At 37.9% G+C, this 14,410-nt stretch overlaps 2 protein-coding genes across 2 annotated transcripts in view; both read left to right on the top strand.

Annotated features, from left to right (window-relative positions):
- The window catches only part of PPP2R5A (protein phosphatase 2 regulatory subunit B'alpha), a 74,167-nt gene that overhangs the window by 10,747 nt on the left and 49,010 nt on the right, over nucleotides 1-14,410 (top strand). The window lies entirely within an intron of this gene.
- LOC102287861 (large ribosomal subunit protein uL23) lies at nucleotides 13,459-14,000 on the top strand. The gene has a single exon (XM_070384741.1). The coding sequence runs from the start codon at nucleotides 13,475-13,477 to the stop codon at nucleotides 13,949-13,951; it is 477 nt and encodes a 158-aa protein (XP_070240842.1). The 5' UTR covers nucleotides 13,459-13,474; the 3' UTR covers nucleotides 13,952-14,000.

Genomic DNA, 14,410 nt, shown 5'->3' on the forward strand with positions numbered 1-14,410 from the left:
TGGTTTCAATTAGTGACAAGTGTTGTGATAAGAGTAAGCAGTAAAAGCCTAGGGGAGTGTGTGAGGGACCCAACTCAATTTTGTGTGTGAGGAGAAAGATCAGGGAAATCTCCCTGGAGAAAGTGACAGGTAAGCTGAGACCTGCAAGGCTAGACATGTTAGACCAAGACAGGTGAGTTCTAAGAGGCCTGCCAAGGACAACGTGGCCATCGTTAGGGTAAATAAGTGGCTGTGATTTGCTTCATCTCTTTGCATGCCCATGGGCTGTAGCCATGGGATTCTCCAGGCAAGAATACTGAAGGGGGTTGCCATGCCCTCCTCCAGGGGATCTTCCCCACCCAGGGATTGAACCCTGGTCTCCTGCATTGCAGGTGGGTTCTTTACCATCTGAGCCACCAGGGAAGCCTGTGACTGTGATAAAGAATATTACAATAGGGAACTGGCTAGAGAAGAGATTGGAGCAACATTTAGGGTCTAGGTAACAGCTTTGACGCTATGTCCTGCAGTTATTCCTGACAGTAGTGTGAAGAATGTTTTGGGAGATGAGAATGAAGAATCCTGGTTAATGCTGGCACAGTAATACAAACAAGAGGTAATGGTCTCCTTGTCTAAGTGGGAGTGAGTGATATCACAGCAGGGACTTGGAAAGAAGGAAAAATCAATGATGATACATTGCTGACTTGGGCAACTAGATGTATGATAGCAGTTTACTGAAAGGGAAAAAGTAGATCAGATGTGGGAGAAGATAGTGGTTCTACACGTGGGATGGGTTGAACTACCTGTGGAAATAGAAGTGAAGAGTCAAGTAGGACATTAGATATTTGGGTCTGGAGCTAAGTAGAAAGAGCTGCGCTAGGAATCAGCATTTAGAAACTTTAAAGATGATTCTTGAAGAGATGCAAATAGAAGCAACTGCCTACTGGAAATGTATAGAACAAGAAAAGGGCAAAGAATATCATCATTTAGATGATGATCAGAGGAAAAGGAGCAACAGCTTGAGTGGAAGATAGGAGAGAGTAGGGACAGGAGAGAGTAGGGACAAGGTGGTCAAAGGAAGAAAATGTGTTTTTAAGTAGGGGTGAGGTGGGGCTAGTAGCAGTCAGAAGAGCTGCTGACAGGTCCAATATTTAAGAACTGAGAAGCTTCAGTTTTGGTAGTCTTCAGGCAACACTGGTGACTTCGAGATACATTTCAGAGGGTTGATGATCTTGAAACCAGAGTTCTCTAAGGTGGGGAGTGAATGGAAATGGAGAGCCAAGTCAGTAAGTATTGACATCTCTTTCAAGAAGCTTGACAATTAAAAAAAGTATCACTCGAGCTGCTGGGTGGAGAATGGATTGTAGCAGAACTAGATTTTTAGGAGGAGGACCAGTCAAGAGTTTGTTTTAAAAGGCTAGATGGGAAATGATATGGCTAGGTCTGGATGGTAGCAATAAAGATGGAGAAAAAGAGATGTGTTCACAGTACAGCTAAGCTGGGACCTGTTGATGAATTGTATGGAGGAGATGGACAGACAAAGGTGTAGGAGTCAGAGATATTTCCCAGGTGTTTTAGCTTGGACCGCTAGCTGAGTGCATAGGTCTACCACCACTGAGAAGGAATACGTTAGAAAAAGAACCAATAAAGAGGAAAAATTCAGGGTTGTAATTTAGACATTCTAAGTTTGAGATGTCTTTCGGAAACCTGGGTATAAATATCAAATAGACTTTTGGATATGTGAATCACAGAGTGCCCATTGGTAATTTCTGTAACTTCTAAACATGAATTAAAAGATGTTGAGATTGTTTATTAGAAAATGTTGGTAGTTTGAGATGCTGACCACTATATCTTTTGGCCAAAATGGGATTATCTAGCCCCATTGAGTGCAGTATCTGTATAAGACATCATATAGTGGTAAGATATCCTTGATATATGTGTGTGAGGTGATCACAAAATATGTTGGGACAGGTGCATGAATAGGGTAAGCCACTTAATTGACTGTTTTCTGCCTTTAGACTAGAAGTTAAATACTTTAGGACTTAAGATCCATAACTTCCTTCCCAGTATTCAGGCATTCAGTGCTTGGTTTTAATATTTATTAAGTAAAATAATGAAGCAAATGCTATTAAATTGATTTAAAGAAAAACACCATTTTGTGCCATGCAATAATTTACAATTTTATAATGATTTATAATTGAGTGATAGTTTACATACAGCTCCAAATTGAGCATTTTGTTGATGAAGAAACCAAAACATATAGGTTATATTCTTGTGCAAGTCATTTATAACTTCATCTTCTCAGTTAATTCCTCCTCTTTAATATGAAACTGAAGATATGTATTATCTGCAGTAAAGCAAAATTAGCACTTTATTTTTTATTTTTAGCACTTTGTGTTCTAACAGTGCAAAGGAGAAATAGTTGAGAGCCTTACAAGAAAGATACTGATTTGTTATAGGACCTGGGCAGGTAGGCCAGTACTGAACATAGGTTTTTCTAAGACCCTGTAAAGCAAAAGATCTTTACGTCTTAAAACTAATACAATTATGTAAAGTTTAAAAATAAAATAAAATTTAAAAAAAAGAAGAAAAGAAATATTTTAATGAAAAAAAAAAAAAAGATCTTTACGTCTTACATTCTCCTGGTATAAAAACGCTTTGTTGATCTTCTTTGCAGGTCTTCCTTTTGGCACAGTTCTTCCATTTTTTAAGTAACATAAAATTTTCCTGTAGAAGAAATTGAAGAAGAGTATCTGTTTTATGAATGAGTACTGAGAAGCAAGATGCAGTGAACTTTTAAATCAGTTAGCACATTTGTGTCAGCTAGATTTATAATTTGGTATCTCTACTCAGTTAAAAGTTATAATCTGTAATTAGCAGCTTTGAGGAATTATGGAATTGTTATGGGATATCACAAACTGATTAAATTCTGTCCACTTACTTTTTCCTCTCTGTTCCCCACTACACGTGCTATGTACAAATAGTTTTTGAAAAAAAATTTTTTAACTGTGACCATGTTACATTGTACTTTCTAATCATTATTTCCCAATTCAAGGAAGGAAAATAAATTGGAGCCAGATAACTGAGGCTTAAGTATAGTAAAAGTCAACTGGGCCAATTCATCTTATCACTTGACTGTTATTATTCTCCTGCTAAATTCCCCCCCAAAACTGAAATTAGACAATATGTCATCTCCTTAAGTAGTTATCTACATACATTTGTGCTCCCAGACTAAATTTGAATCAGAAGTGGAAATAAAGTAGCAAATGTAACAATGAAATATTTTTAAGGTGCATTTAATTTTCACAGTTGTATTTTCTTCATAGGAAATTTCTATGATTCATGTAAGAGAGGTTAAAAAAATAACCCAGCTTTTACATACCTACCAGATACCTAGGCACTGATTTTGGTACTTCATATAGTTTGATAATTCTGTTTTTAATTTGTACCACCTGGGTAAGCTTACACATGACGTATTTTAATATTTTGAGAACTGCTTTTAAAAAAACATCTAGAAAAGTAGTTTCTTCTGTGGAATAAGAATGACTATTTTAGGATACAATACTTGCAATGAGTCATGAGTAATCTCAGTTTTCATGGTTTTCTAAAATAAACTCATTTAAAGACTATGCAGTAAGAAATGTCATATTCTTAACTTCCCTATTTCTTGTATAATGGCTTTATTATTTTTGTATAAACTTACAGACTCACTCTTAAAAAACAAGCCAAAAGAGAATCTTAAAAGATAGAAAGTAAAAATCCCCAGCCAGAAGAAACTTCTAAAATTTTGAGCATCTTCTTAGATTTTCCCATTAGTGAGATCATATAATAATGTATGCTGTTCTATAATTCATTACTTTGACTTTAATAAAATATTATAAATAGCACATTTCTTAAACAAAAAATGAAATCTATTTAGAATTGTTTCTGACTATATTATTTTTGGAAATGCTGAGTCAAATAATTTTAAACCTTGATTATGAAAGTTCATTATGTTATCCATAAAAGGAGAGAAAATAATTTCTAAGAGTAGTGGTACTTTATTTTAGGGAGATTATACATGGATCTCTTAGAAAATCTAAAGGAATCCATCATCATCTCAGAAAATACATACAGTATTTTATATATAATTTCAAGGTCCTTGAATTGCACCACCACCACCCTGAAGCCCATCTCTGGTCAGGTAGAGGAGGGGAGTGGGTAGGGTATTTTGTGGACTATCATAGGCCTTGCTCTAGAAACTTCAACAACCTTGTTAAAGTAGGTAATCCTTTTTCTTAACACAATAGCAGGTGTTTCTTAGGGGGTGCAGGTAGGGTTAGCTAAAAGACAAAACTCATCACAGCTATCAGAACCATCTATAAAAACGCTTAATACTTCTTGTTCCCCAAAGGCCCCAAATGAAACAGTTCAGTTCAGTCAGTCGTGTCCGACTCTTTGCCACCCCATGAACCACAGCACGCCAGGCCTCCCGGTCCATCACCAACTCCTGGAGTCCACCCAAACCCATGCCAATTGAGTTGGTGATGCCATCTAACCATCTCATCCTCTGTCGTCCCCTTCTCCTCCTGCCCTCAATCTTTCCCAGCATCAGGGTCTTTTCCAATGAGTCAGCTCTTTGCATCAGGTGGCCAAAGTATTGGAGTTTCAGCTTCAATATCAGTCCTTCCAATGAACATCCAGGACTGATCTCCTTTAGGATGGACTGGTTGAATCTCCTTGCAGTCCAAGGGACTCTTCAACTTCAATTCTTCGGTGCTCAGCTTTCTTTATTTCTTTATAGTCCAACTCTCACATCCATACATGACCACTGGAAAAACCATAGCCTTGACCAGATGGACCTTTGTTGACAAAGTAATGTCTCTGCTTTTTAATACGCTGTCTAGGTTGGTCATAACTTTCCTTCCAAGGAGTAAGCGTCTTTTAATTTCACAGCTGCAGTCACCATCTGCAGTGATTTTGGAGCCCCCAAAAATAAAGTCAGCCACTGTTGCCACTGTTTCCCCATCTATTTGCCATGAAGTGATGGGACTGGATACCATAATCTTAGTTTTCTGAATGTTGAGCTTTAAGCCAACTTTTTCACTCTCCTCTTTCACTTTCATCAACAAGAGTGCTTCTAAAAACCTTTACTGTATTTAATGAACAGTAGGCTTTATAATCAAATTAAGCAGATTGATAGAGAGATTCCATTTATTCTCCTGGGAGCCTGTTTTTCAGTATTATGCTTCTCAAGGTTCTACATTCCAAGAAATCCACGTAACATGCCCCACTAGCTTATCTTCATTTCTTGTTCTTATCTACTTTAAAGTGGTTTTTTAATTAAAAAAAAAACAAAACATAGTGAATTTTTTGAGATAAAGATTGAGCAGTTACTTTAACCCTTCTTTAGTGTAGTAGTTCTGGACATACTCATATTTGAACGGTAGTTGAGTAAGACATGTTAGTATTTATGTTCTTTAAAGTTTTAGATAGTGTTCTAGGGGTTTTCTTAAAATGGTATATACAGTTGTATATTAGAATGCATTATCAGACTGGTAGGGTGCATATATTCAGATTCCTAAAATGTGATATCTACAATTTTCCCAGCATTTTCAATTTTAAGGAAATCATAGATCCTTAACTAAGTCATATTTAGTTACAATGCTATGAATCATTTGTTAATAAACATTTCCGTTGTTACTTTGTAATAGCTTGATCCTCTAAAGTTTCAAATAAAAGCTGATTTTAGACTCCTAGTTATTAATGTTCTAGGGGTATTGCCAAAAAAAGCTACATGTCCTATATTCTGTGCCAGTTTCTTAAATTAGAATCTTGGATTGCATCCTCAGCATGTCACTGTAGTGGTATTGCTGGGTTGCTATGATACGGTGCTTGTTCTATAATTTGTAGCATGAAGCTTATATGAGCGCCTACTTTAGATTTCAAATATGTGAGCAGCAGTAATTGGGAATATGTTACCTTTTTTCTTTTAAGAAAAATTATACCTATAAAACTGTTACTTCTGTTATGACTTCTGATACCTAGACCTTCAAACTGTTCTTAGATGTAAAATAATGAACAACTTGAAATAATTTAGTTATCGCTATGAAGTTTATCACATTAACTTTTATGAAAATGAACAAGAAGAGGAAGATTTTATGATAATGAATATTTTAAGATTTCAATGTTCTCAGTATTTGAGGTCTTGAAAGAAATGAATGTAGACTAGATTTTCTGATAATATTCATTTAAGACAGTACCAATAAAACCATATGACAAGGGAAAACTCCAAGTTATATTACTGTTCTGAATGTAATTATTTTATTCAGTGTACTGTTCTTAAAACCAGCCTTATTAAAACATGGCCATATTAATAAACTATTATTATCATTTCTTTTTAAAAAAATGTTATTGAAGTATAGTTTATTTGTAATGTGTTAATTTCTGCTGCGTGGCAAAGTGATTTAGTTATGTATATGTATATATTAACTTTAATATTATGGTTTAATATTATGGATAATATTATATATTATCATTAATATTATGGGCTGTGGTCAACCTAGACAGCATATTAAAAAGCAGAGATATTACTTTGCCAAAAGAGGTCCGTCTAGTCAAGGCTATGGTTTTTCCAGTAGTCATGTATAGATGTGAGAGTTGGACTATAAAGATAGCTGAGCGTTGAAGAATTGATGCTTTTGAACTGTGGTGTTGGAGAAGACTCTTGAGAATCCCTTGGACTGCAAGGAGATCCAACCAGTCTATCCTAAAGGAAATCAGTCCTGAATATTCATTGGAAGGACTGATGCTGAAGCTGAAACTGCAATACTTTGGCCACCTGATGCAAAGAACTGACTCACTAGGAAAGACTCTGACGCTGGGAAAGATTGAAGACGGGAGAAGAAGGGAATGACTGAGGATGAGATGGTTGGATGGCATCACTGACTCGATGGACATGAGTTTGAGTAAACTCTGGGAGTTGGTGAAGGACAGGGAAGCCTGGCGTGCTGCATTCCATGGAGTCGCAAAGAGTCAGACTCAGCTGAGCGGCTGAACTGAAACTGATTATGGTTTATCAGAATATTGATTATAGTTCTCTGTGCTATAAAATATGACCTTGTAGTTTATCCATCCTATATATAATAGTTTGCATCTGCTAATCTCAAACTCCCAATCCTTCCCCTCCGCACTCTCCTCTTCCCCTTGGCAACTACAAGTCTGTTCTCTATATCTGTAGCCTGTTGCATTTAATATGTCATTTGTGTCATATTCTAGATTCCACATGTGAGTGGTATCATATGATACTTGTCTTTCTCTTTCTAATGTACTTCATTTATTATAATAATCTCTAGGTACATGTTGCTTCAAATGACATTATTTCATTCTTTTTTATGGCTGAATAATAGTCCATTGTTTGTGTGTTGGTGTGTGCGTGCATGTGTGTGTATATATAAAATACTACAGTTTCTTTACCCATTCATCTGTTGATGGGCATTTTGATTGTTTCTATGTCTTGGCTATTGTAAATAATGCTGCTATGAACATAGGTGTGCACGTATCTTTTCAAATTATAGTTTTGTCTGGGTATGTACCCAACAGGGAGATTGCTGGATCATATGGCAGTTCTAGTTTTTTGAGGAAACTCCATACTGTTTTCCATAGCAGCTGCACAACTTACATTCCCATCAACAATGTAAAAGTGGAAAGTGAAGTCGCTTAGTCGTGTCCGACTCTTTGCGACCCCATAGACTGTAGCCTACCAGGCTCCTCTGTCCAAGGGGTTTTCCAGGCACTAGTACTGGAGTGTATTACCATTTCCTTCTCCAGGGGATCGTCCCAACCCAGGGCTCGAACCCGGGTCTCCCGTGTTGTAGACAGATGCTTTACCATCTGAGCCACCAGGGAAGTACTTGTAGACTTTTTGATAATGGCCATTCTGGCCTGTGTGAGGTGGTACCTCATTGTAGTTTTGATTTGCATTTCTCTAATAACTAGTGATGAGGAGCTTCTTTTCATGCGCCTTTAGGCCATCCGTATGTCTTTGGGGAAAAGTCTGTTTAGGTCTTCTGCCCATTTTCCAATTGGGTTGTTTGTTTGTTACTGAATTGTAGAAGCTGTTGGTTTAATATTTGTTTATTTTGGAAATTAAGCCTTTGTTGGTTGCATCATTTGCAAATATTTTCTCCCACTCCATGGGCAGTCTTTTCATTTTGTTTATGGTTTCCTTTGCTGTGCAAAAGCTTATAAGCTTGATTAGGTCCTGTTTGTTTTTGCTTTTATTTCGGTTGCTTTGGGAGACTGACCAATCGCTGATATTTTTTCTGTCAGAAAAGAAAAGAAAATTAGTCGCTCAGTTGTGTCTGACTCTTTGCGATCCTGTAGACTGTAGCCTGCTAGGCTCCTTTGTCCATGGAATTCTCCAGGCAAGAATACTGGAGTGGATTGCCATTTCTTTCTCCAGGGGATCTTCCCAACCCAGGGATCAAACCCCAGTCTCCTGCATTACAGGTAGATTCTTTACAGTTTGAGCCACCAGGGAAGCCCCAGTAAAATTTCTGTCAGAGAATTTTTTTAAAACTTTTTATTTTGTATTGTGGTATGTAGCTGGTTAACAAAGAGTGCTGTGATAGTTGCAAGTGAACAAGGAAGGAACTCAGCCATGCTTAGTATGTATCCATTTTCCCCCAAACTCCCCTCCCATCCAGGCTGCCGCATAATGTTGAGCAGAGTTCCATGTACTATACATAATGTAGGTCTTTGCTGATTATACATTTTAAATGTAGCAGTGTGTACTTGTCCTTCCCAAACTCCCTTACTATCCCATCCCTCCAGCAACCATAAGTTCATTCTCCAAGTCTATAGTCTCTCTCTGTTGTATAAGTTCAACTGTATCATTTCTTTTTAGATTCTACGTATAAGGAATGTCATACAGTATTTCTCTTTATCTATGTCAGAGAATGTTTTGCCTGTGTTCTTATTATTAACTCTTACATGATGGTTTTTAATTTTCATTTACATGTTCCATGAAAATTTCTAATTTAGTATGCTAGATTAGTATAGGCAACATAAAGACAAAACAGGAATATTCTAAGCATCTGTTGTAAACATATACATTTATGGTGGAATGAAGTTTATGTGGTTATTATGTGTATATGATCTTTAAACTGTAATTTATCTTTAAACTTTTACTATCTTTGAATAATATCTTAGGTATTTGACATAAAAGTATTTTAGAGATCAGGACTGGATTAAATTTTTTAAACATCTTTATTTAGATATGATTTATGTACCATAAAGTTAATCTTTTAAAGTATATAATTCAGCGGCTTTTGGTATATTCACAGATAAGTGCTACTATCACTATAGTCAATTTAGAACGTTTTCATTATCTCAAGAAGAAATGTTATACTCTTTATTACCTCCATTATCCCTTCATCCCTGCCATCCCTACACTAAGCAATCACTTATCTATGTTCTGTTTCTACAGATTTCCCTGTTCTAAACATTTTGCATGAATGGAAGCATACAATTATGGCCCCCCCTTTTTTTTGGCATGCTCAGTCGTGTCCGACTCTTTGTGACCCCATGGACCGTAGTCTGCCAGGCTCCTCTGTTCATGAAATTTCCCAAGCAAGAATACTGGAGTGGGTTGCCATTTCCTTCTCCAGGGAAATGGCAGTAGTTGTGACAGGAAAAGAAAGTGAAAGTGAAAGTTGCTCAGTCTGTTGGACTGTTTGCAACTCCGGACTATACACGAATTCTCCAGGCCAGAATACTGGAGTAGGGAACCTTTCCTTTCTCCAGGTGATCTTCCCAACCCAGGGATCCAACCCAGGTCTCCCACATTGCAGGCAGATTCTTTGCCAGCTGAGCCACAAGGGAAGCCCAATAATACTGGAGTAGGTAGTCTATCCCCCAGCAGATCTTCCTGCATTGCAGGTGGATTCTTGACCAACTGAGCGAGGACTTTTTGTCTTTTCCTGACCACAGCCTAACTTTAAATTCCAGTGACTTTCAGCTAACTGCTGTCTTGTTTTCAACAATGCAGTGGAGCATCATTGTTCAGCAATCCAATCAAATTCAGGCTCCTTTGAAGGAATAGTTCTTGATGTTAATGTTCGGTATTTGTTCTGACACCAGGAGGGCTCCTCTAAGCTGCTCCTTTATCTGGTATTGTCTTGGAAACTCTCCAGCATAGAGTTTAGCCTTATATCCTCATTGAATCTACAGATCTCTCTATTACCTTTTACCACAACTGCCACTGTCTTGAGAGATTCAGCTTAAATTTTAGCTTGAACTTTTCATGCTCTGTTGAAAATGAAGCCAGTTCCTTTGGGAAGAGACAAAACAGCCGATTTATGGCTTGTTTCTCCCCCTTCCCCAGGCAAAATCTTGTGAGCCAGAGCTCTGGAGCTGGGAGTGGGGAAAATGGCATGCTTCTCTCTGAGGAACAACCCATTTTAGGAGCTGAATATGAGGTGGAGAGGGGGCAGGCGTCTGAGAGTTTTCTTGGCTTTCATCTTCCAGTATGGAACCACAACCTTACAGTCCAGGACTAAGGTAATTGGAGCCCCAGTGTTCTCAGTGGTTCTGCACCAAGAGTAGAGTCTTTGTCCCATGGATCGAGGTTGGGTAGAAGATCGGACTTCTACTCAGGTAGGAGAAGGACTTCTACCCTTCTTGACAACACTGGCCTGGGAGTTGACCTCAGCAACAGGTAGCTGTGGGCAGAATGAGAACTGCCAGCATTCTGCTCCACACCTGAAGAAAGCTGTCTGACTGGGAGCTGGAGGTAGAGGGATCCTTGGGTGTACCTCCCTGGAGTGGAATTTCTGCCTAGCTGAGCTGATAGGAGAAAGGGAGAAAGCTGTCTTGGTTCAGATACTAAGACTGGCTTTTCGCTTCAGATATTCATAGATGCTCTTGGATAGATGATTCCTTATTTACTTTTCGCCTTAGGATCATTTCCAGAGGCTTTAAAAAGTTATTTTTAAAATGATTTTCATCAGTTTCACTGGAGAGCAGGTCTGTGGAGCTTTTAAGCTTGTCTTGCTAAAAGTTGATCTCCCTGTGGACTAAAAGATTTAGCTTCTTTTATAGTAATAATTTGTACCTTACAATTATCTAGAAATTCATAGCTTGCAGGTATATAATAATGCCAATAAATTTGAAAACTTAGAGGAGAGGAGTTGGGAAAACCCCTTGAAATAAACAAACAGCTTTCTCAAACTGACACAAGAAGAAACAAAAGTCTGAGTAAGTCTTACATCTATTTAACTGAGTTCTAATTAAAAACCCTGGCAAGGACAGTTCAAGAAAAGGTGATTACAGACCAATATCCCTTATGAACATAGATGGAAAAATCTTATACAGAAGATTAGTAAATTGAATTTAGCAGCATATAGATAATACATCATGATTATGTGGGATTTATGCCAGGAAGCTAAGGTTGGTTTACATTCAAAATGATTTGCTGAATAAATATTGATAGAATAAAAATGTCCTATTATTACTTCAGTACAAATAGAAAAGTAGAAAATTCCTTTTCTGTATAGTTAGCTTCTCTCTAGTACTTTTCCATGCAAATTCCAGCCATTCAAGAGGCTTGATCTGCAGTGTCTATTTAGCTCAGTCTATTTGGCTTTTGCTCTTTTGAACCTGTATTGTTTCTTCCTATACTGCAGTTACAGATAGAGCTGTTACAGTTGTGGAACTCACTCTCTTTTCCTTCTCTCAGGAATAGCAGTCCTGTACTACCTGTTTTCCAGCATCTGAAGACAGTTACCTCATGTATTTTGTCCAGTTTTTAGTAGTTTACTATAGGAAGATTGGTCTGCCAGAAACACAAGTCTTGCCCACACTTTTTGTCAACCTTATGCAATAAGTATGAAATGATATATGGCATTTCATACATAAACTCATATATATAGTTTATATATATTTACATTTTTCTCCTTAACTAGTGTGGTTAAAAATCTTTTCTTCTTTATTGGTGCTTTGTGTTTCACGTGCCTTTCTATAGGTTTATTTTCTTTATCTTACTGATTTATAGATTTTTTGTGTTTGTGCGTGCTGGATGCCATTCAGAGTTGGTTAGAAAACTCTAAATACTTTATAATTTTCCTATTCACATTTAGTTTTTTAGTTCTCTTGGAATTAAATGTATAAATAAGTGAGGGAATCTAACTTTTTAATATGAATAGCAAGTTGTCCTTGCATAATTTTGAAATTCCCCACTGACTTTTTAAAAAAAAAAAAAACACCAATTTTATTGTAGATTAATCTTCTGTGTATGTGCACATGTTTGTAGGTGCCTTATTTCCCTGGCCAGTGGTCTTTTTGTCTATTCCTGCACAGTACCATTTAGTTTTAATTACCTTGTGTGATAAGATCACTGTTCCTTTCTTTGTCTTGAAAATCATCTTGGCTATTCTTGGTTGTTTATTTTTCCAGATGAATTGTGAGAGCAACTCTTCAAGTTCTAGCAAAACACCCTGTTGTAATCCAAAATGTATCTCTGTTATTTATGTCTTTGATATATTTCTTCAGAGTTTTATAATTTTTCTCATAAAAGTCATGTTTTGTTCTTTGTTAGATCTATCAAATCACTTGCCCCTGGAACCAAGTCACCATATGATGAGGAAGTTTAAGCCATATGGAGAGGTCACGTATGGGAGTTCTGGCACTAGCCCTAACTAGTCGTTCAGCCAGAGGCCAGAATCAACTATAAGACATATGAGTGATTGAGCCTTCATATGATTGCAGTCCCTAGTTTTCTAGTTTTTTTAGCTTGAGGTCTTAGATATCATAACCAAAGATAAGTTGTCTGAATCTCTGACCCAGTGAAATTGTGAGAGATAATAATTATTATTGTTTTAAGCCTCTAAAGTTTGGGATAATTTGTTTATTAAGCAGTAGAAAATTGGGCTTCCCTGGTGGCTTAGAGGTAAAACGTCTGCCTGCAATGCGGGAGACCTGGGTTCAATCCCTGGTCAGGAAGATCCCCTGAAGAAGGAAATGACAGTCCACTCCAGTATTCTTGCCTGGAGAATCCCATGGATGGAGGAGCCTGGTGGGCTACAGTCCCTGGGGTTGCAAAGAGTCAGACACGACTAAGCGACTTCACTTCTTTCACTTTCAGTAGAAAATTAATACACTGGATACCATTCTGGTTATGATTTGGCTTCTCCTATAAGCAAGAGAGTTCCAGAAAAACATGTACTTCTGCTTTGTTGACTATGCCAAAGCCTTTGACTGTGTGGCTCACAACACTGGAAAATTCTTCAAGAGATGGGAATACCAGACCACCTGACCCACCTCCTGAGAAATCTATGTGCAGGTCAAGAAGCAACAGTTAGAACTGGACATAGAACAACAGACGGGTTCAAAATTGGGAAAGGAGTCCGTCAAAGCTGTATATTGTCACCCTGCTTATTTAACTTACATCAGAGTACATCATGTGAAATGCTGGGCTGGATGAAGCACAGGCTGGAATCAAGATTGCCAGGACCTTTTCATGAAGATGGCGCCGAAGGCGAAGAAGGAAGCCCCTGCTCCTCCTAAAGCTGAAGCCAAAGCAAAGGCTTTGAAGGCCAAGAAAGCAGTGTTGAAAGGTGTCCACAGCCACAAAAAAAAGAAGATCCGGACGTCGCCCACCTTCCGGCGGCCCAAAACACTGCGGCTCAGGAGGCAGCCCAAATACCCTCGGAAGAGCGCCCCTAGGAGAAACAAACTTGACCACTATGCCATCATCAAATTCCCCCTCACCACCGAGTCAGCCATGAAGAAAATAGAAGACAACAACACACTGGTATTCATTGTGGACGTCAAGGCCAACAAGCACCAAATTAAACAGGCTGTGAAGAAGCTCTATGACATTGATGTGGCTAAGGTCAATACTCTGATCAGGCCTGATGGAGAGAAGAAGGCATATGTTCGACTGGCTCCTGACTATGATGCTTTGGATGTTGCCAACAAAATTGGCATCATCTAAACTGAGTCCAGCTGGCTAATTCCAAATATAAAAGTTTTCACTATAAAAAAAAAAAAAAGATTGCCAGGAGAAATATCAATAACCTCAGATATGCAGATGACACCACCCTTACGGCAGAAAGCGAAGAGGAACTAAAGAGCCTCTTGATGAAAGTGAAAGAGGAAAGTGAAAAAGCTGGCTTAAAACTCATTCAAAAAACTAAGATTATGGCATCCAGTCCCATCACTTCATGGCAAATAGATGGGGAAACAATGGAAACAGTGACAGACTTTATTTTTTGGGGCTCCAAAATCACTGCAGACGATGACTGCAGCCATGAAATTAAAAGATGCTTGCTTCTCAGAAGAAAAGTTATGACTAACCTAGACAGCATATTCAAAAGAAGAGACATTACTTTGTCAACAAAGGTCTGCATAGTCAAAGCTATTGTTTTTCCAGTAGTCATGTATGGATGTGAGA

Source organism: Bos mutus, chromosome 16 (assembly GCF_027580195.1).
Source record: "Bos mutus isolate GX-2022 chromosome 16, NWIPB_WYAK_1.1, whole genome shotgun sequence".
NCBI classification, from domain to species: domain Eukaryota; kingdom Metazoa; phylum Chordata; class Mammalia; order Artiodactyla; family Bovidae; genus Bos; species Bos mutus.